Source organism: Pipra filicauda, unplaced genomic scaffold (assembly GCF_003945595.2).
Source record: "Pipra filicauda isolate LSUMZ 115617 unplaced genomic scaffold, ASM394559v2 scaffold196_size3971931_pilon, whole genome shotgun sequence".
NCBI classification, from domain to species: Eukaryota; Metazoa; Chordata; class Aves; order Passeriformes; family Pipridae; genus Pipra; species Pipra filicauda.
The window spans coordinates 701,691-725,000 of NW_024104305.1; the positions used below are offsets into that span (position 1 = coordinate 701,691).

Here is a 23,310-nt window from a genome sequence, read left to right on the forward strand (position 1 = left end):
GCAGCAGGATGGGGGAGAGAATCAGAAGGGTGAAAGTGACAAAACTCATGGGTTGATATAAAGACTGTTTAATACGTAAAGCAAAGGCCACATGTACAAGCAATGGAAAACAAGGAATTAATTCACTCTTTCCGATGGGCAATCAGGTGTTCAGCCATCCACAGGAAAGCAGGGCTCCATCACACATAACAGTTACTTGGGAAGACAAGTTTCATTGCTCCAAACATCTACCCATTCCTTCCCCCAAATTTTATTGCTGAGCATGACACCATATGGTATGGAATCTCCCACTGGTCAGTTTGGATCAGCTGTCGCAGCTGTGTTCCCTCTCAACTTCTTGTGCGCCACCAGGCCCCTCACCAGCAGAAAACGTGTTGACTCTGTGTAAGCACTGCTCAGCAATAATACACCTGATATGAAGAAAATTAACTCTATTCCACTAAAACCAGCAAGAAGTAAATTTAAGTTTGTATTATTCTTGATATTACACATTATAATTTCCTATTAAGTTCTTTCCAGTTTGCAATACTACCGAAAACAAGCCTTGGACTTAGCTTGGAACTTAGATTGGCAAATTTACATGAAATTAGCTATACAATACTGTATATAGCAGGAAGTACTCAAAAATTTCTCTCAAAGATATTTCTATCATCAATAGCATCATGCGGTGAATGAAATTGTGAAAAACCTACCAGAAGTTGAGAATTCATGGGTTACTGTTGGTGCTTCTAAGGTTGATTATGGTTTTTATTCCGTGACTTAGAAATACTGTTTCCTGAGTGGGTATTTGTATTACTTGACCTATGAAACCAAAATTCCATCTCCTCCTGTTTTTGACTGGATGATTTTTTGCATTCTGTACACTGTGATTTCAGTGGGAAGTTTGGAGAGCATCCCCTGCAGAACAGTATCTAGAGCACTTTCTATAATGTTGAAGGTTTATGACCAATCCATGCGTACCTTGCATGAATATTCTTATCTATTGAGATAAGTCTTCACACTCAGAAGCAGACTCACCATTTTGATTTTAGGACAGAGAAAGACAGATGCTTGAGTGTGGAAGTATTCATGTGCTCAGTTCAGAATCTTCCATTGCCTAGCATAAGTGTTGTTCCAGCAGATTTATTTATTTATGTTCTGATGGCAGACTCTTGTTTTCTTGGGGAAGAAGTATCTTTCTGATCATTTGAATTGCCTTCAGAAGACACCTTTCTATTTTCATAGACTCAAAGAGTAATAATTTCCAGACATCCTGTTTTTTAAGTTTTCCAATATTTTTAACGTGCATCTAAAGTAGTTTCAATTTGGGTCTATTGCCTGTCTCTCAGATAGACCAAAGTACTGTTGGATTTCAGTGAGTCTTACTAGCCAGCCTTTTTCAACATGAGATTTTATCTTTTAGGTCAATTAGGAGTTTTTTTAGGAAATTTGTCAATTACCCAGCTATCTTTGGTTGGTAACAGATTAGTCTGGAATCCTATCAGAGCATTTTTTAATCAATTATATTTGTTTGCAGCAAAATCCAAAAGTCCAAAAGAAAGAAGAGAAATACAGAAGTTACAGACTTTTCGTCACTTTTATGGAAGCACTCTGGAAGACAGCCCTTCCAAACATATTGTATATCAAGAGCATGTGTCAGAGAATGCTAATTCTGCTGTCAAAAAGGCACAAAAGAAGCACGTGAGTATATTCAAGTTGCTCTTTCAAAATATTTTTTTCTACTATCCAGGAAAAGATTTCTACTATATGAGTTCCGCAGCTGAAGTTTTATATTCTGAATGTACTAGTGGTTCACAATTGAAGAAATTCAAATTTGTTTTGTACTTCAAATCTAATTAGCTAATTGACAAATGTGTTTTTGTTCCTAGTTAAGAATACTGATGAGTGATTGTATTTTAACAGGCACAGGTAAAAAAAAATAATAAATATGAACTCTGTGAAGGTTAAGGGGTTTTGGCACATGATCAGTGTTATAATGTGGAGTGAGGGAAACTGGATTTCATTAATTTAATTTTACTTTTAGAAACTTGAGAAATACTAGAAAAAACCCCATTATTAAATTACTTATTTCCTTGCACTATTTGGAAACATACTCTGTGAAAGATCCTGTAGATATTGCGATTAATCCTAGCTATGTGAACATTGTCAGACATCATAGGGTATGTAGCATGTGCTTGCATACTTGTGAACAATACTGAGCAATGGTAATTTGAGTAACATTTCATAATAACCTGTAGTATGGATTACAGATTGTGGACTGTTGCATTGCCACTAAAACTCTGTATATAAAATAACTTTAAGTAACTTTAAACTCTTAATTTTATTTAACTTACTGAAAAGCATCCAAATATGATCAGAATTACTATTAGCCATGTATAAAATGAAAGCTTGAAATTTAACTTTTAGACATTTCTTATTATATTTTTCTACATTTTTTTCTTTTTATACTACTTGTGAAGCTTTATACTGGCTTAAAATGAAGTTTAGGGAAGGTCTTATGAGCAACATATATTGGGATTCATTATGTCTTCTTCAAAATGACTTCATTAAAAAAATTCCCAAAACACAATGCATCGTACAGATTAGTTGAAAATTATAAAGCACCTGCTGTGATTGAGTGATTAGCTTGTTTTAGATGATGCTTGGACAGAGTGATGGTTATTTCTAAATATCTTTATTTTATTGGATAGAAAAGTAAAGTGGAAATAATTACAGAGGAAAACAACAGGCGACTAAAAGCTAAGGAAGAAGATAAAGAACAGAAGCAATGGCAAGCATTATATATGACAACTGTAAAGGAAATAAAAGAAAACCAGACTGTTGGAATAAATAAATTGGAGAAGTTTCTCAAGACCTTTAAAAGTAAATCTGTGAAGTTCAGCATAGAAATGACAGCACTGTCTGCCTGTTTACAAGTGTGGAAGAAACACTGCAAAGAGCAAGGTATGATAGCCAAATTCACGTTCAGTAGTCAACTTCCACTTCCTTTAACCAAGACAGTGGGTGACTTTGGGCATTCTCAGCTGTAATAAAGACATGTAAATACAGCCCTGTTTCAGGAACATGAAAGGTGCTTTTAAGTGTTAACAGGCTCTGATCCCCTTTTGCAATTTCAAGATGTGAAGTATCCAATGAAATTAGATTGTAGCTGTTTCCCTGTGTTGTTTGTAAACATTGCATACATAAATAATTTTATTTATAGATCTTTAATAATTATCTAGCATGCACAGTAAAATGTATCTATATATATCATGGATTGTTTATTTAGCTGAGGTGATTAGCTTGCAGTTTGAATAATGACAATTTGCACAAGAAATCTGTGATGCCATGGTAAGTAGCCTTCTGTTTCATCAGAATTAACTTGTTAAGTCCATACTCTCAGTCAGGAGAGTCCAAACACACACTGCTCTAAACGTGTTCAGAACAGTTGTAAACATTGGAGTGAAATATGTTGCTAATAAGACTGAGTAACAAATTTGTGCATCAGGAAAGTAAAATGGGGGAGCTCAGTTATTGTGTAGATGTCAGAAGTATGACTTCTTTTTATAGATGAGTATGCAGAAGCAGACAGAATTATTTGGGTCCTTGGTCTTCAGTGGCACTCATTGTAGAGGTGAACGGAGTCGTCTTTGTCTAGCTGTCTTTAAATAAAATTAATCTTTTAATTGTTATAAATGTGGCTAAGGTCTGTTCTGAAAATACCTGATATCAGAATTCTCTCAGTGATACGATCAGCTCTCAGATAACAGTAGGCTGCTTTTTTTTTAAAGGAAACAAATCTAAAGATTTAAGCAAAGCTGTTCAAGTCATGAGGAGAATTCATATCCTTCTTGAAAAATATCAAGATCTCTTGGAGGAACCACATCTACAAAAGCTGACCAAATATCTAAAACTCCTTGGATTTGAGAATTTGGCATGCTCCCTGTCTGGCCAGGTAACTTTATAGTTAACTGGATCTGTAGCTGAATATTAACAGTGATTTCTTAAGCAGTGAATAATGTGTAGGACACCAATATTGAGGTTATTTTATTTTGCATTGTGCCATAAGATTTGGAACTATCTATTCTTGATTCAGGTATTAATCTTCTTTAGGTTCATGTATACATTCCTCTGCTTGATGTGAGTTGTAGGTTTAGTAAGCTTCCCCTTCAGTAAATAGAACTTTATATGGCTGCAAAGATAGCCTTTGAAAGAGACATCAAGATTAATTTGCTCTAGTTATGTCCCTCTGAGGCCTTAGATGTGTCTGAGAGGTACCTGAAGTTCAGTCCATCGCATCAGCTCAGCTCTGCATGTTAAAAATAAGTGTTAAAAGCTAAGCAATGAGCAGCAGCTCTTTAGCAGGTCCAAATGTGCTACTTTAGAACAGGAAATCTTTTGAGGCTGTGGAGGTGGATGAAATCTATTCTGTTTGATGTTATGGTATTTCTAATCGCTTCTGAAGGAAACAGTTTCCGATACTGAATTGCTTGTCGTTATTAGCACTGCAGAGACCGCCAGTAGCTACACTGAATTTGGTCTGAAGTAATTTCTCCAAGGACCGACCTTATGCTTTTCTGCCCACTGGCTGATTTAAGAGCAGTTTGATACCTTTGTGTGCAGATGGTATGTTATTAGGGAGAGGGGATGCTAGAGTGGCTCTCAGGCAGAAGAGGGAGTAGGTAGCTTCTCTTGCAAGAATATGAAGTCAATAGCAAAAGGAAGGAAGATTACAGTGAAGTGTAAAACCAGTATCAGTTACTTCAGTGTCCCATTTTTCAGGTGCAGTACAGTTAGGAATTTTTGGAAGCTTATTTTTGGAAACTGTTTATCATCCTTCCTTGAGGTTCAGGACAGAGGAGAGAGAGGAAGTGAATTTTTTGTAAGAAATTTTCTCCTCTTTAAGAGTGGAAATTATTTGTCTCTTTTTCTGCGTGAACTCAACTGGTAGACGATGATTACCTGTTCTTGGCTACGTAATTATTGTAAAGGTATTTGGTGTTCCAAAGAAGCTATACTACATCTTAGGAAGTAGAATTAAGGGATCCAGGGATCTCAAAAAGTTTGCTATAAAGGCTTAGGATGATAGAAGAGATATGTTGGCAGGTTTAATTCGTGCTCAGGAGGGTTCTACATCAGTTGGTGCATTTTGGACTTACTTTTGCTTTTGAAGCTCCTTGTTTAGGATTATTACTTTTGCAAAGTTGGAGAAACTTTAGGAATAACTGAAATTTTCAGGAATAGCTGAAAATATTTCCTTGAAGAAATTAAAGAAGTTGGGAAATCTCCATCCTTAAAGACAGTAAAAACTCGGCTGAATATCCTGAGTGACCCATCTTAAATGCAACTGTTTCTATCAGTGAGTTGGATTGACATCCAGATATCTGTAGAATCCTTAAGGTTGGAAAAGACCTCCAAGATCATCAAGTCCAAACCCTGATAACCTAAATTGTTATGTGATTTTCTGAGTTTCTAGTATATTTTATACGCATAACACTTTTTTGTACAGCTTTCAGGATCAGATGTTGTAACCAGATGCATCCATGAACATTAAATTTGCTATGTCTTAGGGTATACAGGCATTCTTTAAAAATACAATGCTTTTCAAAATTTGACATCACAGTTACTTTATATTGAATTTCTTTTTGCAAGTGGGATTCATTGCACAAGGGATTGGGGCAGAGTGAAGAAGAGAGACATAAATATATGGTGAGAAGGTTCTGGCAGGCAATAATTTGAAGAGGCTGAGCTTTTGCTTGGTAGCCAGTTTTGTTAGCTCTTCTGATAACAAAAGCAATACCAACACTAATACTCGCTGTGGAAGACATAGTAGTTTTAGAACCTAGTCTCCTTCCAAGAGCACTGAATGTAACCCTAACGTAAGACTGCGTGGTGTGGATTTCTCAGAGAAATTATTAAAAAACCACCTGCACTTTCATATGTTTTTCAGAGCTTGCACAGTTCAACAGAGCAAAAGACGTGCCATTTTCTTAATCTCTTTCTAGCTTTCAAACCAACCCGAGTTTTCTTTTGACCTTATAGACAGGAAAAAGCAATAATCAGAATACAAGCAAATATGCTATTGAAGTGGGTTCAGCTCGCTTTCAGCTACAATACATGGATTATTACTTGCTCAGAGAAGAGAGAAATGATCCAGATCCCAGAGTGCAACATTTCATACCAGACACATGGCAGGTAATGAGACACAAACTTTTAGCATGAAGTTAATAGAAATGATCTTTTTTTTGTCTGTCAGACCAAATAATTGAAATAGACAAGTTATAATTTGTAGTTCCATTTTTTTTCCACTAACAATTTAAGGGGAAAGAATACAATCATAACACAAGCAAGTTAACTCTGACCCTCTGTAGTCTAAAATCTGTATTTAAATTGTACATACAAAAATAAAAGATGTTTTCACAGAAAGAACACTCAATATGAACTTAATGACAAGATATTTTGATATCTGCTCTTCTCTTAGCGAGAACTTCTTGATGCTGTAGATAATAATGAATCCGCGGTGATTGTTGCTCCCACTTCCTCAGGAAAAACATATGCATCATACTATTGCATGGAAAAAGTTCTGAAAACAAGCAACGAAGGAGTAGTTGTGTATGTTGCTCCTACAAAGGTAAGGCTGTTTCCTACTACATACTCTGTATGTATGACTATGTCATGATTCTGAAACTGTTTGGGGTAACTTGTTACACAACTTTAGTTGATATATATTTTTTATTAGAAACAATATTTACATTCTGTTTTATATTTACATGCATTAGAGCATGCTTATAAAAAATCATCAAAATATTTTGGCTCACATAGAGCTTTTGTCTATTAATATTTGTATAGATAATTTAAGGTCAAAAACATTAATATATAAAAAAAAGCTGTAGGTAGCATGTTAGGTAAATGATGAGAGTACCAAAAGTCTACCAATATGATGAAAGTAATATTAGAAAGCAAAAATGACTAAGCAAGTCATGTTTCTCTAATTGAGTTCCAGAGAAAATGTATGAAACTCTAAGTAGTGGGATATTTTTTAGTGAGAATTCCATCCTAATAGTTCAAAACTGATTTAAGTACTGAGGCATAATGTTTTGATTTCTTCTAAAATTTATTTTAATGTTCAGTGATATGATTTTTAGGTAGTGAATTACATGTGCTGTTATTTGAGAACAATCTCTGTGGATTGTTTTCTGTAAGTAAAATCAAATTTTTTTGTGTTTGTACTCAGGTTGGGTATCAAAATTTCATTCGAATATCAGTCTGGATGCAGAAATGTATTTTAAACATGCAGCCCAAGGACTTTGGGCTTGTAGATGAAGTAAAGTGCTTAAAGTGCTTGTAGATGAAGTAAATGCGATCTATTTTTAACTGCTTTGAAAATAATTAAAATACAGAATTAATAATGAATAACTCACTTTACACAGCACTAAATTTCTTTGAAAGCATTGGAGTATAATTGAAAATAAAGTACCATATCTTTTTAAAGTTAACATTGGTGAAAGTCTACACTTAATAAGACGTTACGTAGTACATTATAGTCTAGTACATTAATATCAGTGCCAAAATTGAATGCCTTTAAATGTCTCAGACTGTCATATATCTTTAGACATACACTCTTTAGTTTTGTTAATGATCTTTATTTAAGGCCCTTGTAAACCAAGTGGTAGGAACTGTCTACAGTCGATTCACCAAGAAACTTCCAGATGGATTGGCAGTGTGTGGAGTCTTTACACGAGATTATCGCCATGATGTCATGAATTCTCAGGTATATTTTTATGGGTGTTTAACACATAATAATAATAATGACTTCTGTATTCCATCTGGCTTCTGAAAATGTTAATTCTAATTAGAACAATTGAGCCATTGCTAAGTCAAAAGTTCAGGAAAAATCTATGCATACCTGTACTTAGGTATGTAAGTCTGTGGAATACAACCTCACCTCGTCATCATCAATGGACATGCAGGTTAAAAGTGGACTTGCTGTGGTTAAAAGAAAAACCATTAAAATCCTTTTGTTACCAGCATACAGAAGATGCCTTATAAATGTCCAGACAGAACATATCAGTAGCTTTTACCTTGTGCACTGATGTAGTCACTTCATTATAGAAGGCCACTAGGCTGGTCTTGCTTGTAATGGGGAGCCCAGAACTGGACACAAGACTTCAGGTATGGCCTCATCAGTGCTGAGTAGAGGGGAAGGATCACCTCCCTTGATTTGCTGTCCAAACTCCTCCTAGTTTGGACTCCTCCTAGTTTCCAGCCCAGGAAATCATTAGCCTTCTTTGCCACCAGGGCACATTGTTGCCTCATGTTTAACTTGGTGTCTACTTGCACCTTCATTGAGGATGAAGGTGAGTGACCAGCCTGTAATTTCCTCTGTCTTTTTTCTTGCCTTTCTTGAAGACAGCAGTGACAAACATGCATTCACTCTTGTTTACCTTGAAATCACATACATACATATTTTTAAATGCTTTTTTAATATAGAATCTGCTTGTTGTTTGCTTGCAAATAATGTTTTTCAAACCTTTCTTCTTAGATACTAGTGACAGTGCCTCAATGCTTAGAAATTTTGATGCTGTCTCCTCGTTGCCAGAAATGGACCCAACGAATACAGTATGTTATATTTGATGAGGTAGGCATCTTTTAATAGTAACCAATTTAACAAATATAAGAAAAACCTTGAGAAAAATGTTGGTGACTCATTTTTTCATTACACAGTTTATTACTGGTAAAAAAACCAGCTTTCAGAAGTATTATTTCAGACTTGTCCTCCAGTGAAAGAACTTAAAACTCTGTTATTCTTCAAGAGGACATACAATTCAATAAAAACTACCAGGAACTTCCTTTATTTCTCTCAAGTCAGTCAACTGAAAAACTAAAAGCCGCCACTGTAGTCTCAATGGCACAAATAGAACATACCAGACTGGGATCATACACATGACACATCATACTCTATTGGTCAGACTTTCCAGGGAAGAAGTCAATGATTAATCTTGTTAAATTTAAAATTCCTCCTGTATTCTTTCTTGTAGATGGAATTAATTGCTAATGACACCAGTGAACATGTAGGGTACAAACAGTAAATGTAGTATTGAAATTTAAATTAATTTGCTATCTAGTTAAGTCTGGAGAGGTATTTACTGAACATTTGATTTGGATCCATGGTCATTTGCTACAACATAAGGATTATTCAGTTCTGATCTTGCCAAACTTTTGATTTTTGCAAAACACAAAACTCCTGTTATGGATACACGTTCATAAGGAACACTTCTTCTTTTCTTTTAATCCTTTCTCCCAAAAACCTAGGTACATTGTCTTGGTGGTGAAATTGGAGCAGAGATTTGGGAACATCTTCTGATAACAATTCGATGTCCATTTTTGGCACTCTCTGCTACTGTTAGTAACCCGGAACACCTAACTGAGTACGTGTGGAATTTTATTGCCCATGGGAGCATATTTACATTAGATATGAGCTGTTTTAGATAGATAGGTCAATTAGTATTGGAAGGACAACTGATTTGGAATTACAATGTTATATGTATTATGGTACCGTCACTCCCCAATCGACACAAAACTATACTGTAATTCTTAACTTTGTAATGAGAACACACTCTACTTATTCCTTCAGACTCTGTAACTCTGAGCTGTGTGGAGGAATTCAGGAGGCTTTTACATCTGCTTGAATTGCCAAAGCACACTTATCCATCATCAGTCAGAGAAGACTCCTACACTATATATATATATATGTGTGTGTGTGTGTGTATAGGTACTATTTCACATTTTTTTTATTTGCACCCTGGGATAAGCTGGAGAAAATTGCACTGAATTGGTGAGAAGGGACTGGAAATTCTGTAGGAGAAATTAAGCAGATCGTAGTAACTCATATGTTATAGTTGTACTGATTTTCTTAAAATATATTTTACAAATCTTATTTTCATTTGATTTTTCCATTGTAGGTGGTTACAATCTGTGAAAAGGTATTGGCAACGTGCTGAGAATAAAATAGAAGGAAGCTCTACAAACTCTGAAAAGAACTTTACAAGACAATGTAAAGTGAAATCTAAAGTACAAGAACAAAAGAAATCATATCGTGTTAGACTAGGTGTGTATTGCAATATTTTGTAACTAAGAAATAAACTTTAGTGTGATTTCTGCAAAAACTTAAGTCATGGTGTGTAAACTTAAGTGTTTTGGTTTGTTGGTTTGTTGTTTTTTTGTTTGTTTTTTTTTCTTTTGAATAACAACAAACCTTACAGGATTAAATACTTGCTTTTTCAAACAACGAAGTGCAACATGACAGCATTTTTGTCTCTTCACAGTCTTGTATGAAGAAAGATACAATGATTTGGAAAAGTATGTGTGTTCTCTAAAGGGTAGCGATTTTACCATTGAACACTGTCATCCATGTGCTGCATTAACAGTCAATCATGTAAGCATAACACTGGTGTCAACATTGTTTAGCAACTATTACATTTAGGCAACATGGATTCCATCAAAATTATTTCTGTATTTTTCTTTTGTTTATACTCCTTGCAGATTGAGAACTATGGCATTCCTTCAGATCTTTCTCTGTCTCCACGAGAGAGCATCCAGCTTTATGACACAATGGCAAAAGTCTGGCAAGACTGGCCAAGGGCACAGGTGGGCATACACAGCTGTAAGCAAAACTTATCAAAATAAATAGATGGCAAAGTACTAGAGTAACAAAGTAATAGATTAAGAACTCTTTAAATTAACATTAAATATTAATATTGTTCCAGGAGCTAGATCCTGAGGAGTTTGTCTCTTTCAAGAATAAAGTAGTAATAAAAAAGGTAGATGCAAGGAAATATGAACAGGAACTGAAGAAAGAACTAAGCGAATGGATTGTACTTGGCCAAAGGCAGAAGGTAACAGTTGCTAGAGGGCACTTTCTTCAGATTTGTCCAGCTTTAGTATAATAGTAATTATATCTAGTAACATAATTATGGGAGTTTGTCCATATTTAACTGTTGCTTTACTTGAAAGATAAGCACTATTTGTAGCATTTTAATAAGCATTTTTAAGGTGATGTTTTCTCATCTCTTGGAATCAGATTTCTGATACTGCTGTGAGATATCAATTCATGATTCCTTTGGGTACCTCCTACAGTTGGTGAGAATATTGTACCTTTGATCTGCTTTTTCAGTCTTCTTCTTTTTTGTTGCTTATATGAAACCTTCTGTGTAACATTATGTATGTTCCCATGTAAAAGACAGAAATTCGAGCAATGAGCTGAAAAACATGGTAGCCATGAAAATTCTATTTTGAGCTCTTGCCAAAGTCAGTTGATAACTTTCAGACCTTTTAGTCTGTAAACTATAAGTGACTATTCCAGTTCTGAATGATTTGAAAAATTTGAACTGATAGAATTTTACACAGGAAAATGGAGTCTTTGTATTTGCTAGCTTCCAGACAGAAGTATCTGCCATTAAAATCTCCATAAAACTATTACTTCGCTCAGGTGAATGAACTACTGGAGCACCTTAAGCCAAAATCTGTGGATTGCTCAGAACAGCAGAAGTGGGAACATTTTGCAAACTTTGTTGATAAATTACATGAGATGGATAAGTTGCCTGCCATATTTTTTATGTAAGTATGTACATTTCAGGTATTATATGTGTATTGCCTATATTCAGAAAAATGAGTATGGAGATAAGCATTGATAAGCAAATGCCATTTACATGGTATTTATTACCTTTGCCTTAAAAGTGAAGGTCTATCAACCCATGTATCTTTATGGCACTGAAGTTTAGCTGAAATAAAACTGGGAGCACTTAATTACTGTGTGGAAAGGGTAGAATCCATGCATGATGTCTGAGAAAATTACAAGAAACTTAATCACATTAAAATCAGATTCTCCATTGCTTTGCTCTGGTGTAGTCAGTAAAACTTGTGGAAAGTGTATGCTGTCTATTTAGAGGTGGAAATGATTTATGTAAAGGCAGATTTGCCACGGAAAAGGGTGAGATGTGATTTAGTTAATGTATTCATTTGTTACATGGTGATGCTCCCACTGCATAACCTCTAAAAATCACATCTTACATCCAGTGACAATGCATCAATCAACCTGGTTTGCATATATGAGGTGTAATTATGTAATATCAAATATGCACAACTTTGATCATATTGATAATACCATTATTGTCAGTGATATTGCTTATATTAGTAAATTAGGCATGTACTTCAATGCTGGACTTAATAAAAATAAGCTACTTATCAGTAAACAGCTGTCTAGTGCATACGTTTGCTGTAATAATGCACTGGAACAATCATGTAAATATGGAAAGTTTGCTCATCTCAGTATAAAGCCTTGCCTGTCCTTGCATTAGACACTAGGATTAGCATACTCACTGCAATTTCAGTCCTCACGTGCTTATGTGAAGGTGAAAATTTTGCTCCTGATCTTGGTGTCTGACAGATTTGACTGTGAATATTCTAATGGGTTTGGATGCAGCCTCACTGTATGTGTTGCCAGCATCTTGTATGGTTTTAATTAACATTATCCGCCTGAAGCAAGAGGAATGAAAAAAATTCTTTTTGAGAGTGAAGCTGGAGAAGTCTTCATCCCAGTTAAACTCCACAGTCCAATAGTGAAAAAGCTATGAGGAAGAACAGCCATGTGGAAGATGAGGACAGGCACTGATTCTCAGTTGGGTAGTTGAGAAGAACTAAAGTGACTTAAGCTGCAGTTTACTTTATGTCCAAGTGTCCATCTTAGGGAAACATAGAGTTGAGCATACTTCCTGTAGATAATTTTTTGGTAGAATCATTTTACCACTTGGTTTTGTAATAATAGCTGTTTGAAAGAGAACGTAGAGTATGTTGGACATGAAATAGGGATAAGCTTCTAATGTTTAGATTCTAACTATCATCAGATGATAGGGCTCATGAATACTATTTTAACAGTATTACATATAAATTGTAATAAAACTGTATTAGAGTCACCTATCTGATGTATATTATATATTGTTTACTTCAAGATTTAACATCCATTCAGTCGAACGTGCAGCCAAGACTGTATTCTCTAAATTGCTGGAAAAACAAGAAAGTATACAAGGTCCAGATCCTGAGAGGGAAGAAGAGCATTTAAGGGAAAAACTAAGAAAAGTGACCAAAATGCTAACAAAATTCCCTGAGTAAGTATTATAACAAGATGTTATTAAAAAGCTTACGTATTATGACAGAGTGTAATTTTGTGATAACTTTTTTCTGGGGATTGCACCTTTCAGCAGCACATCCATCTAGCTTGAGGAATAGTAGTCCTGTTCTTCTTTGTGCTCTAGTACCCCACACTGCTGGAGCAGCCGAGTGGCAGGTATCAATCAGCAGTACCTACTGTATAGTCAGGCAGCAGGAAGATGCCAGCACTGCTGACGTTGGGTAAGGTGCTGGCACTACAACAAAAGAATCAAAGAGAGACCTGAGTATATGAGATTGGTCAATTTGGAGTAATTAACTACTGAGATATCAACATATCAGAACAGCTCTTTTTCCAAACAGTAAGTTTAGTTGTGCAAGTCCTAAAAACAGTGTAGCATTTGACCCTGCTTCTGGGTCAGCCACTGTGGGAGAATATTTTCATAGTTTAGCCTCACCAGGGTAGTGGATCTATGAAATACAGGTTCACCAAATGGTGAGATCCTATTTTAATATTTGTCAGCCTTTTGTTTGGATTGTACTGTATTTTTCCCCCCTTAACCTTTCATTTTATCAATTTTATGATCATAGAGTATGGATTTTATAAGACATTTGGGAGTGAAATATGGCTATAGTTATCAGGAATTTCAAGAACATAAAACATCTTCGTTTTGTCCTCCTAATGACAATTTACAGTGCATTCTTTGGACATATCATGGAAGAATGAACTTAGCTGACTTTAAATTCCTACTGGATTTTCAAGTTCTCACTTACTACTATTAGACACATATTTAGACATTGAAGTACCTTAAAAATTTGCCCTTAAATACTCTTCCCTCCCCTCTCTTCTTCAAATCCTGTCCTAAATCCTTGCCGTTCATGACATTATTGGCAGTAAATCCATCATGTTTTTCTTTTAATCCTTCTCCTATGAAATCTAGTTAGCTTACAAATTTGCTAATTGAGGTACTTATAGTCTCTGTCTTTATCTTCCTTAATTTTTGTCCTCTCTACTTCACCCCAAATTACTTGCAGTTTTTCATATGAGCCATGATAAAATGAAGCTGTTAGCATTATCAGTATTTACATTAACATATATACCTACAAGTTTGAGCCTACAGTTTAAAAGGGAATGAGTCTGCATCTTTCAGTATCCAAAGAACATTTTAAAATTGAGAAATGTATGTTAATTACAAAAAAAAAATATTTTTAATTGTATATTTTACATAGGGATACCAAAAAGTTGAGCCCTCATAAAATAAAAAGGATGGAACTTCTTTCAACTAAAAAAACCAACCTAGAAATAAGGCTTAAAACACTAACTACGATCCCTTCTGTGTGTACTTACGCTGACCATAAAGCAGTGGATGAAGATGTAAGTAATTCACTGATAATTCTAACTTGGTTTTATTCTTGTATGTCTAAAATGCGTGAATTCATGCATAAATGCATAAAAAGCATATAATGATGCGGTTGTACTTTATAACAGCATTCATTGACTTCAAGAAATATTCTGAATATTCCCATTTAAATGTGATTCCAATCTTAGATAACTTTACTTTTAAGATGTATGGACAACTTTCATTCTGCCAAATAAAAAGATGTTGACTTCTTGCGATAGGAATCCTGGGATAAAATACAGTTAATTCACTTCCATGAACTTCCAGCAATGCAGTTCTATTACTTATTGACTCCTGTTTTTCTGAATCATCAGCATAGTGTGTATGGCACATTTATGTACTTAACAAAAGATTTTTCAGACCTTCATATCTTGTAAAAATACTAAATAATAATTTTTTTTAGACTCCAAAAATTCTAGTCCTCACAAAGCAAAATTTTCTTCGCTTTTCAATGTGTTTATGTCCCCCAAGGAAAGAAAAGATGAGAAAACCATTGAAAATCTGCAGGTGTTCATCAGAAATATTAATGTATATATTTGGATAGAAATAATTAATGAATAATTAATGAAATATATTTATATGAGGTTGTTTTCACCAGTAGTGGGTGCCTGGGCCTTGATCCAAGAGATTCCCTCTGGTCTAAATTTTGTAAAACATGGCTGTGGTTCATATAGCTGTCTCTTCATGGAGCAAATGTAATTGTGATATATATAGCTCTTAATTCTTAATTTGATGAAGTATCTTGATAATACTTTCTGCTTATTGTGATTTGTCTTGAAAGAGGAAAATTGTGTGCATTGGGATCAAACTCGTGATGCCTTATCTTGGGAACTTTTAAGTCTAATAGCATTTTTGGACTGTTGTCAGCTGATGTGGAAGGAACACTGCTTCCCACAGTAGCACATGGGTTAAGGCAGTGAAGAAGTAGCTTAAACTTCAGAACAGATAACACTTAGCTGTAGAGTGAAGTTCAGAAAATACTGAAAAATTAACAACACCTGGTTATGCTTAATACTTTTGTGGTTTATACTTAACATTTGTTTATTTGTAGACTTTGAGGAAGATTTTTCATCGTCTTAGGTTTGAGAGAAGAGGTTATCTGCAGCAAAAGATGGCACTGAGGGGAATTGGGTATCATCATGCATCTATGTCTGCTAAGCAAAGACAAGTAGTGGAGATGCTTTTCAGGCTGGGATACGTGAAGGTTGGTGAATTGGGATCAATTTTATTTTTTTTTTTTAAGGTCTTAGTTTGTCCATGTATTTAATTTTGAAATATAGTGTACTTTCACTAGTGGTAAAATATGTTGCATTTACACACTAAGTGCCACAGCCTTTTCCTCACCCTTTGCCTTTATGTTTCCCCCCAATTCAGTAAAGGATGGAGATTCTTGTTAGTCCTCCTTTTGTTGCTAATGTATTTATAGAAACATTTTTTGTCTTTCACTGCAGCACCCAACCAAATGTGCTTTAGTTAAATGAAGTCTATATATATTATATATTGTACTGTCTTCATGAAATATTTCAGTTTGTGTTCAATTCCAATATTATTGCAATTTATTAGTTATTTCAATTTTCATAATAGATATGGTATAACTTTCAGGATAAAAAGTTTAATATGCAAATGTAATAACTATATGAATTACACTAAAGAGTGAAATTCCTTTATGTTCATAGCTTTGTTAAATTCACCAAATTAAAGCATGATAGATGAGAAATTTTAGCATTATATGAGAAATTAAAGCAAAATATGAGAAATTATAATAAAATTCCTGTTGATTTAAGTTGAATATTACAGGTGTTGTTTTTTTTTCTTAAATTGAATATTGCCATTTCTAATAGATACACTCGTGTTTGATACTTTATAGGTAGTCACAGCTACTTCATCTCTTGCTCTGGGAATCAACATGCCATGTAAATCTGTTGTCTTTGCTGAAGATTCTGTCTTTTTAGATGCCTTAAATTACAGACAGGTATGGAAATAAAACACCCACTTTTTATTACAAGAACACTATACAGGTGTACTACAGTGTGTAGTCAAAAGACCTATTTCAGCAATTCAAAGATTACAATTGCTGAGTGAAGTAAAGGCATATATTTGGCTTTTAGTTATGGAAGCTGGAAAAACAAAAGCTGTTTGGTTCCAGCCAGGGTTTTACACTGTAAGAACATACAGTGGGATTGTAACAATGAAAGGAAAGATTGTTGACTGGATTAATGGGTACATTTGAGTTCTTTCTGTCTTGGAAGTGGCACTCCACAATGCAACACAGCAGTGTGGAGGTGAGATTGCAAATGCAACAAAGCAGAATGTCTCTACTCACGGCACAACTTACTAGGTGGGTTGAGAGACTCTAACCTCTTCATCAGCACCTGTTTCCTGCTCCTGTGCTACTTTTCAAACCAGTATTCATGAAATACTGCCAATGTGAGTGGATCTGTACTATATCTGGACCTATGTGCATCTCCCTTCTGCTGCACATATATATATATATGACTCCAGCTTTATCACATCATCTGGTACAAGGGGCAAGTCCCTGCAATGGACCAGACAAAGGATAGGTGATCCAAGCAAGAGAATATACCCTTAGGAAGGTTCTCCCTGCTCTTTTTTTATATTCTCTGCTCTTTATTCATTCTGAGACTACCTCTGCTCCAAATCTACTCAGAAATTATTCGGAACTAAATGTAACTTGAAAACAAAGCTGGTGTATAGATATAAATAAAGTTAAAATTTACCTTGAAGAAAAATAAATGTTAAAATGACATTTGAGAGAATTTAAGTATCCTGGCCAGTGTTTAGGTCTTCCATTAAATTTGGAAGTTCATATTAAAAAAAGTAAAGAAACACACCACTTTTGTAAACCAGCTAGATTTGAGGTACAACATATTTTGCACACATTATTTTAATAATTCTGCATAAATGCTTTATTAAGACTGTATAGATGGTATATACAAGTTAGGTATTTTTATTTAAAAATTAATAATGTTATTGTATTAATAATTTGATTAATGAATATTTTATTCTCAGATGTCAGGGCGTGCTGGAAGACGGGGACAAGATATGATTGGAAATGTGTTCTTCTATGACATCCCACTGCCCAAAGTTGAAAGACTTATCAAATCCAATGTACCTCAGTTGAAAGGCCAATTTCCTCTGACTATTTCCTTAATATTGAGACTCATGCTGTTGGCTGCAAAGGCTGATGACAAAGCAGATGCTAGAGCAAAGGTTTAATATGTTTTTTCTTAACTTCAATATAATTAAATACTGTTTCCTTAACATGAGCAGAAAGTTATGCACTTCACAGGTAACCAGCCTGGCCCAAATGAAATGGTATATTCTGCTATAACTGCTTCTAGTACCTGTGCCATCTTCTCCGCAGTATTCTGCTGTCCATTGTCATGCATTTATTCTTTGCAATAAATTTTATCATCAGAAAGAATGCCACTAGCAGCAAAGTAATTTTATCAGCTTTTGTTCTATGCAGTATTTGCATTAAACCGGAGAACCAGCAAGGCTTCCAATATTTAAAATTTTAGTTGTATTTGAAGAAAAGATGAGAACATATATTTCCACAGGGAAGATAGGTGCTATGAAGTGCTACCTCAGTTGAAACAATGAGGAAATTCTATGTATTGCTAACTTGTTTAAATACACATACTAACTATCTGTAATCAACGAATTCTTATTCTTGCCATTTAATGCAGTGATTTAAGTAAACAACCCATAAAGATTACAAATTGGTCAGAGATCTCTTCTTGTAAGTGTTAAGGAACTCTTACCTCCAGATGATCTGATTTTTACATCCACTTCAGCATATAGACATTTATTTTTGAGAACTCACTGAATGAATTCAGACATAAGAATTCTTAAGATAACAATGGAGATTGGTAAACTTCTGTGTTAAATACTTATTATGTTCAAAAGGTATTATAGTGAAAGGAGTAATTTCAAAACTTCCTGGGTTTAGTTTACTGATATTTAAATCCTTGTCTTTTAGATCTCTGTATGAATTTAATGTAATTAACTTTACAAACCCCAGCATGCATTTTGAAAATGAGCGTACATTTGGCAGAGGATAGACTTTTTCACTAGCATTTCCAAGAGTTAGGCATTCAATTTACATAAAATTTAAATAACCTCTACATAGCATTTTTTATCCTGAAAACCAATTGATAAACAAAGCATAAAAGCTGGATATTCGTTTTTTTCTTGTTACAATATCAACATTCCTTTGGATTTCTGATTTCTGGGGTTTTTTACTTTCTTTTTCCTTTTTATTTGACCAGGCTTTGTCAGTGTTGAAGCATTCACTGATGTCATTCAGAAAAGAAAGATATGCTGAAATATTAAAAATTTATTTTGTGTTTTCCTTGCAATTTCTTATCAAAGAGGTATGTTTTGACTTGTTCCCATAAAGGATAGTTTTTCTTAAATCTACAGATTCTTATTTGTTTATATTTGCATGCTTTAATTTAAAGAACCATATACTTTTTATTTCATAGCAGTAGGCTATTTCTTTCTGTTACAAATTTAAGGAAACAGATAAAATTCTAACGTTTTAAGTTTGAGGTTAATTCTGAGCTACTTATGTTATGCAATAAATTCAATATGGTATGGTCTATAAGATTACAAATAGATTAGGAAAGTTAGAGTTGTGCATTTATGTTATGTATGAAAATGCATGCATGTGAAATGATAGGAGTTTAAGACATACTAAGGATGACATGATTTCCAAAGCAAAAGTTTAGAAAGTAGATCTTAGATAAGACTGAAAATTAGTTGTACATCTCTCCATAGTAATAGTTTTATGTTCGGTGGATACCATTTTGGAAAACTTTCATGCATGACTCTATTTTGGCTTACAGCTGAGGACTACAGGCAGTAAGTGATTATATTAAAAAATCATCTGTGCCCAGGTTTCCTTCTCCTAGTATGATTCCTAACCAATATTTCTGCCTCTTCTGGGTGTCTGCTGTTTTTGAGATGAGGGGTCTGATGCTTCTGTTGAAGAGAAGAATCTGATCAATGTACAGGAGTTCAGTAATGTTTCCAAAAAGTTACAGTTAGCATAAGAACTGGACAAAGCCTGGCCCACACACCTAGTATCCTGTCTCCAATAATTAGTGTATTAAAAAAAAAACAACCATATGATGATTCTCTGAATACTCTGTACTTGCTTACAAGGCATAATGCAGACTGATCTCTCATAGGAGAGCTGTCCTGGAATTTAGAGCCTTTAAAGGAGTTTTAATCCATGAGCTTGTCCTGTTGCTTTTTAAAACTATATAAGTTTCTAGCATCCAAACATGTTGCAGCAAAACATTTGACAGAACACTGCTTGCTGGGCTTTTATCTGGTCAAACATTTAGGTTAATAGTTTTCTCTTTAACGCACATTGCATCAGGCCTTACTTTGATGACTATGTGCACGTTTCATTTGCAACATGATCTAAATCTATAAGGTCAAAATCTATACTTGCAGAAATTTTTGCCTTTCACTGTAAATTCAGTAGTCTCAATAGGTACCTATACATTAGGCTGAAAGACTGTTCTGAATATCACAATTGTATATTTTTGTTGTATCTAATTTCATCTTTTACAACTAAGCTATTTTTTTTTGCTTTCAAATTAAATAGGGCTACTTGGATCAAGAATGTAACCCCGTAGGATTTGCTGGACTTGTGACACACTTGTACTATCATGAACCTTCAAATTTCGTTTTAGTGAGCTTTCTTGTGAAAGGTTTATTGCACAAATTGTGCCAGCCAATTAAAGGTAAGTAATACTCCATTCAAGTTAATTGCAATCTGTGGCAGGCTCTGTAGCCTCAATGATACCGGGTACCTTCTTGCTGCTGCTACCTTTTGCTTGCCTCACTTTCATCTTCAGATCCTTGACCTCTGCCTCTACACACTCTGCATATGCTTATATTTCTGTCTGAGAAAGCCAAGGCACACATTTGGCAATGCTGGTATCATTTGCTGTATCTTTGCTGTTTGTGAAACATTCTGGTGAGGTAAGAAGTAATGCCATACATAGAAAAATTAATAATTCTGACTCCAGAGTAAGATTTGAGTTCTATCTAGCAAATAAAATGGATGACTACTCTGAATATCAACAAATGAAAAAAGTAAGTACTACTAATGTCTCATTACCTGAGTTAAATCTATTGTGTGCACTGAGATATGATACAATATGTTAACATATAGGAATACAGTAATGATTTGTACATACTATTAGTTGCTTAATTATCTACCATGATCTACTACTATCTATTTTGTATCTCATGAGTTGATCTTTATCCAACATAGTTTTGCAAAACCTCTGTCCTGACAGCTGTTATGGTCAAAGAAACTCCTGAATGGGAGTTGTTTATTGTAAGCAAAAAAACCCCAACAGCACATAATTTTTTTTTACACTTTCATATTTAACCCAAGCACTTTCTGTTTTGACACAGACTCAACTGTTTTTTCAGAAGATGTCATGGAAAAGTTAGTTCTCATTCTAGCAAACTTATTTGGGAGAATGTATCTTCCAGCCTGCTCAATGAAATACAAACGCCAATTTTCCCAGTCAAAGGTAGAGAAAGCATTTGTCTTTACTGTAACTTGTGTTGTGTACCACTTCAAACAATTTGTTTCCTTTTCTCAGTTAGACTGGTGTCCTTATGGATGTACAGTGGCCTGGTGCTGCCCACCCAGATGCTCTCTTACTCCTCCATCTCAGCAGGCTGTGGGAGAAAATAGTATGGAGGAGCTCGAGTTCATGTGTTGAGACAAGAAACAGGGAGATTGCTTACCAGTTATGATCAAGGGCACACCAGCCTTAACTTGTGGAAAATGAAATCAATTTGGTGCCAATTAAAATGGATTTTGGTAGTGAGAAACAAAAAATAAAAATTCAGCAGCACCTTCCCCTGCCTCTACCATCCCCAGGCTCAACTTTACTCCTTCATTCCTGACTCCTTTACCTCTCCCTCACCCCAAGCAGTGCATGGCTGATAGGAAATGAGAAATGAGCTGTGGTCCATTTTTAACAGCTCTCTCTGTCACTCCTTCCTCATCCATGTCACCCCTGCTCCAGTGTGAGTCCTGTCTGTGGGCTGCAGTCCTTCAGGATAAACCTGCTCCATTGTGGGTTCTCCATGGGCTCTAGTTCTTTCAGAAAACATTCAGTGGCTCTGGTGTGGGGTTCTTCACAAGCTGCAGTGAAGTGAATCTGCTCTGGCATGGTCCTCTCCACAGAATGGCCGCAAGGAAATCTCTGCTCCACTGTGCTCTCCTCTATAGGCTGCAAGGGAATCTGCTTCATTACTTGGAGCACCTTCTCCCCCTTCTCACTCTGCTAGAGTTTTGTCTCCATCTAGGGAGCTGAAGCTTTTTGTGACACATACCAGTGATCCAGAAGGACACCAGCATGCTCTGTGGTATATGACACTGTAGGCTTAAGGCTTTTTCAAAAAATGGGACAGTATTAGTAGGATGAGCATTACCATTAGTTCTGCACAAAGTTAACTCACCATGGGTGCAGGCAGGGAAGTGAAACACTTATAAGGTGCTGCTGTTGGCTCTTCCACGCAAGGCCTTAAAATGTTGGAGAACACACCTATGGCTGGAACAACAGAGGAAACTTCTTCTGTATTAAACTGTTTATGTGGCCAGTTTCCAGCAAGCATTACAAGAGAAAAAATGTTATTTATTTCTGAGAAGTGGTTAGTCATGTAGGAGGGATTACAGGACTGTTGTGGCTAATGGCAGCCATCAGTCTGTCATTTTGACAGGGAAACCTGTTGAACACCAAGATAGACAAAACAAGATCTGAGAAAGGCAGCCCTTCAAAAGGCCACTTATAACTAGATAGAAACATCTTTAGTAAAGCTGTTTGCCAAGTACCCTGTAAGGAATTTTATACTTACTGTTTATCTTCCATGCCTTTTCTGCTTGAAATTCACTCTTTAAGGTCTGTTAATTCCAAATGTCCAGGCAGTGTGACAAGCTGGGTAAAGTCTGAAATTGCACACTTTCTTTCTTTCTATCAATATGCTCTGTGTATACTAATATTTTATGTATGGAACAATGTAGAACTGACACTTTTGGACAAATCACCTACATTAAGCAATGAACTGCGTGTTATTTAAGGTCTTCCTAGAAGATCTACCAGAAGACTTTGCAGATGCTTTAAATGAATACAACACCAAAGTACAAGAAAATTTTGCTCATTTTCTTCTGACAACTGCCAAGCTGGCTGATATGGAACAAGAATACAAACTTCCACTGTCAAAGACAGGTATGAAGTGAAAAATTAATGCATGTTTATAATTTGTGAAATTGTATTAGGAAGATAAGGTTAATTCTCATGTTGTAAAGAAAAAACATTTGGCTTGAGATACAGTAATAAAGACCTACAATTTCTATTTCACTTTTGTTTTACAAGTATTACCAATTAATTTGTATGTGGCAGAAGTTTTGTACAGAGAAAGGATCATTTTAGTTGCTATTCTTCCATTATTCTGTAGAGGAAAAAACCAAAGGGACTATAAAAGAAAAAAAAACTAAGTAAAATTATTGAATAAAAGCCTTTTTATCTGATCATCAGTGCATTTGCAGATCCTCAAATACCTAGAATACTTGAATTGCTTTCAGAATCTTACCAAAGATTAGATTTTCAACATCTGAACAGCCTTAAGATTTAAGTATCAATTAAAGAACCTCACATTTTTTTTTAAATCAGCTGAGTTATTTATGCCAATAAGTGATATTCAG

At 35.1% G+C, this 23,310-nt stretch overlaps 1 protein-coding gene across 1 annotated transcript in view; it reads left to right on the forward strand.

Annotated features, from left to right (window-relative positions):
• Positions 1–23,310, forward strand: part of DDX60 (DExD/H-box helicase 60) — a 44,038-nt gene that overhangs the window by 14,513 nt on the left and 6,215 nt on the right. Inside the window, exons 13-34 of the mRNA XM_039380447.1 lie at positions 1,517–1,680; positions 2,691–2,943; positions 3,771–3,934; positions 6,022–6,174; positions 6,461–6,610; positions 7,631–7,750; positions 8,522–8,617; positions 9,292–9,407; positions 9,942–10,087; positions 10,305–10,414; positions 10,522–10,626; positions 10,746–10,874; positions 11,468–11,595; positions 12,987–13,142; positions 14,374–14,518; positions 15,595–15,747; positions 16,411–16,515; positions 17,574–17,774; positions 18,836–18,940; positions 20,185–20,323; positions 21,006–21,127; positions 22,687–22,834. Of these exons, the coding sequence (XP_039236381.1) occupies positions 1,517–1,680; positions 2,691–2,943; positions 3,771–3,934; positions 6,022–6,174; positions 6,461–6,610; positions 7,631–7,750; positions 8,522–8,617; positions 9,292–9,407; positions 9,942–10,087; positions 10,305–10,414; positions 10,522–10,626; positions 10,746–10,874; positions 11,468–11,595; positions 12,987–13,142; positions 14,374–14,518; positions 15,595–15,747; positions 16,411–16,515; positions 17,574–17,774; positions 18,836–18,940; positions 20,185–20,323; positions 21,006–21,127; positions 22,687–22,834 (3,108 nt within the window). The remainder of the gene's footprint in view (positions 1–1,516; positions 1,681–2,690; positions 2,944–3,770; positions 3,935–6,021; positions 6,175–6,460; positions 6,611–7,630; positions 7,751–8,521; positions 8,618–9,291; positions 9,408–9,941; positions 10,088–10,304; positions 10,415–10,521; positions 10,627–10,745; positions 10,875–11,467; positions 11,596–12,986; positions 13,143–14,373; positions 14,519–15,594; positions 15,748–16,410; positions 16,516–17,573; positions 17,775–18,835; positions 18,941–20,184; positions 20,324–21,005; positions 21,128–22,686; positions 22,835–23,310) is intronic.